This window comes from Sinocyclocheilus anshuiensis, unplaced genomic scaffold, assembly GCF_001515605.1.
Source record: "Sinocyclocheilus anshuiensis isolate Anshui unplaced genomic scaffold, SAMN03320099.WGS_v1.1 scaffold117, whole genome shotgun sequence".
Classification (NCBI taxonomy): domain Eukaryota; kingdom Metazoa; phylum Chordata; class Actinopteri; order Cypriniformes; family Cyprinidae; genus Sinocyclocheilus; species Sinocyclocheilus anshuiensis.
This window is the reverse complement of record NW_015536624.1, coordinates 690,368-693,142: the sequence shown is the minus strand read 5'-3', so window position 1 is coordinate 693,142 and position 2,775 is coordinate 690,368. Positions and strand designations below refer to the sequence as shown.

Here is a 2,775-nt window from a genome sequence, read left to right as displayed (position 1 = left end):
AAACATTTCTGGTTATTATCAATGTTGAAAACAGTTGTGCTGCTTAAAAACTTTTTGGAAATTGTGATACATTTTTTCAGGATTCTTTGATGAATAGACAGTTTATTTGAAATAGAAAACTTTTAATGTCGTTGCTGTCACTTTTAATCAATTTTATGCATCCTACTAAAATCAGAAATTGATAGTGATCCATTAATGAAGGATAAGTTTCACCTGAGCGTGCTTGTTTGATGCTGACAGACTGGAATCCTCCGTTCAGCACAGACGAGTCCATGATGTCGGAGTGAAAGCGTCGATGAGTTCTGCGGTACACAAGCAGCGCCACGATAGCAGAGACGATCAGACACATGACCACCGCCATGACGATACCCACGTACAGCGCCACCTCGTCTCCCCCCAGCGCAGCTGCACGACAGACAAACACAGGCCACGGTCAGAATGAACACTAGCCTATAAATACTGCATACTGTGTTTAGTATATACTGTATACTGCCTGCTATATAAATAGTAAGCAAAACAGTAGGTGTTACTCCATTACAAAATGTTTAAAACACTAGTATGTTACATTACTGTCACATGATCTCATCATGGTGCAAGGAGCGTCCAGTCAACATTTTAGAAAATTAGAAAAAAGGTTATGTGTCTAAAACTTTAGGCAGTCCAGTCAAATAATAGGTATAATAAGAGCTGTTAACATGTGAGTCATCACACAGGAAATGGAAGTTGAGAGCATTGCATTGTGGGATACAGTATTCTGAGCAGTGTGTTTTATACTGAATGAAGACAGAAAAACTCCAACAAAAAAAACCCCAAAAAAACATGAAAATTAGAAATGTTGCCTCGGCAATTAACTAAAATAAAATGATTAAGTACTAAAATTATTAAGCCCAAAACTGAAATAAGAAATAAAGCTATAACGCAGCTTTTATAAGCTTTATAAAATAAGAATAAAAATAACAAAACACAACTAAATAAATAAATAATAAAAAACAACAATTACATGTGTACTGAAAATTACGCATTAAAATATAAATATTAAATAAATAAAAATCTAAAAACGTACTATTATTACAACATAAACTAAAGTTACAATGAAAACCAAAATACAATAGTATATAAATCAAATTTAAAAATAAATAAATAAATTCATTAATTACAATTTCTTGCATAATGAAAATTAGCATACGGTGCACAGTATACTTACTGTATAGTGCAGACATACTAAATATTAGTATGTTAGTATGCTACACCAAACAGCCATACAAGTACACTTATTTGCCAAGACATTTCTCATTTTCATTCAGTTGAACTAAAACTAATAATTAAAAATTAATAATAAAATATACATACAAAAACAAAAAAAAGACAAAAAATACAACAAAATGACTAACATAAATAATCTCTAAAATAAAAAAAATAATAATTAAATCTATTTTTAAATATTAAGAAAAACTATAATAGCATATCAATGCTACTAAAATAACACTATTTCAGCTACTATTTTTAACACACATACTGCACATAACACATATTTAACAGCATATACTGCAGTATTTCATTTCAAATGACAAATCATTATATCAATATGGGTTAAAGGTCACGTCTGAGAATGGCCTTTAAAACTACGGCATTAATCAGTATATAAACCCCCTGCATCAATCATTAGAAGGAGTTTTCACAGTAAGAGGGAGAAAATTAGACCTCCAACTGCAGGAAGATGAAAAAACAGCCTGAAAATAGACAGTCAGACTGCGAGAGAAGAGAATCCAGTCCTTTAATTTAATGAGGCTATAAATTATTACATGCCATATTGCTCATCTTCCTGGAAATCAGCCTCATTCTTCAGCAGACTGCAGGAGAACAATTGTAACATGTTCATCCGACCTCTTTTCCTTTGGATTCTCTCTCTACGTGTGTGTGTGTGTGTGTGTGTGTGTGTGCTACACCAAACAGCCATACAAGTACACTTATTTGCCAAGACATTTCTCATTTTCATTCAGTTGAACTAAAACTAATAATTAAAAATTAATAATAAAATATACATACAAAAACAAAAAAAAGACAAAAAATACAACAAAATGACTAACATAAATAATCTCTAAAATAAAAAAAATAATAATTAAATCTATTTTTAAATATTAAGAAAAACTATAATAGCATATCAATGCTACTAAAATAACACTATTTCAGCTACTATTTTTAACACACATACTGCACATAACACATATTTAACAGCATATACTGCAGTATTTCATTTCAAATGACAAATCATTATATCAATATGGGTTAAAGGTCACGTCTGAGAATGGCCTTTAAAACTACGGCATTAATCAGTATATAAACCCCCTGCATCAATCATTAGAAGGAGTTTTCACAGTAAGAGGGAGAAAATTAGACCTCCAACTGCAGGAAGATGAAAAAACAGCCTGAAAATAGACAGTCAGACTGCGAGAGAAGAGAATCCAGTCCTTTAATTTAATGAGGCTATAAATTATTACATGCCATATTGCTCATCTTCCTGGAAATCAGCCTCATTCTTCAGCAGACTGCAGGAGAACAATTGTAACATGTTCATCCGACCTCTTTTCCTTTGGATTCTCTCTCTACGTGTGTGTGTGTGTGTGTGTGTGTGTGTGTTTCTGAATTTGTGTATGTGGAGATTAAAAGGGGATCAGGGCCGAAATGAAGCTGCGGCTCTGAAACATCAAAGAGAGAAGCAGCCAAAATCGTCATAGTCTCTGATGTTTAAAGTGTGTGTGTGTGTGTGTGTGTGTG

General features: G+C 32.6%; 1 protein-coding gene across 1 annotated transcript in view; it reads right to left on the bottom strand.

Annotated features, from left to right (window-relative positions):
- LOC107704840 (netrin receptor UNC5C-like) overlaps nt 1-2,775 on the bottom strand; it is an 89,788-nt gene that overhangs the window by 23,579 nt on the left and 63,434 nt on the right. The window contains exon 9 of the mRNA XM_016507865.1: nt 214-405. Coding sequence (XP_016363351.1) covers nt 214-405 — 192 coding nt within the window. The remainder of the gene's footprint in view (nt 1-213; nt 406-2,775) is intronic.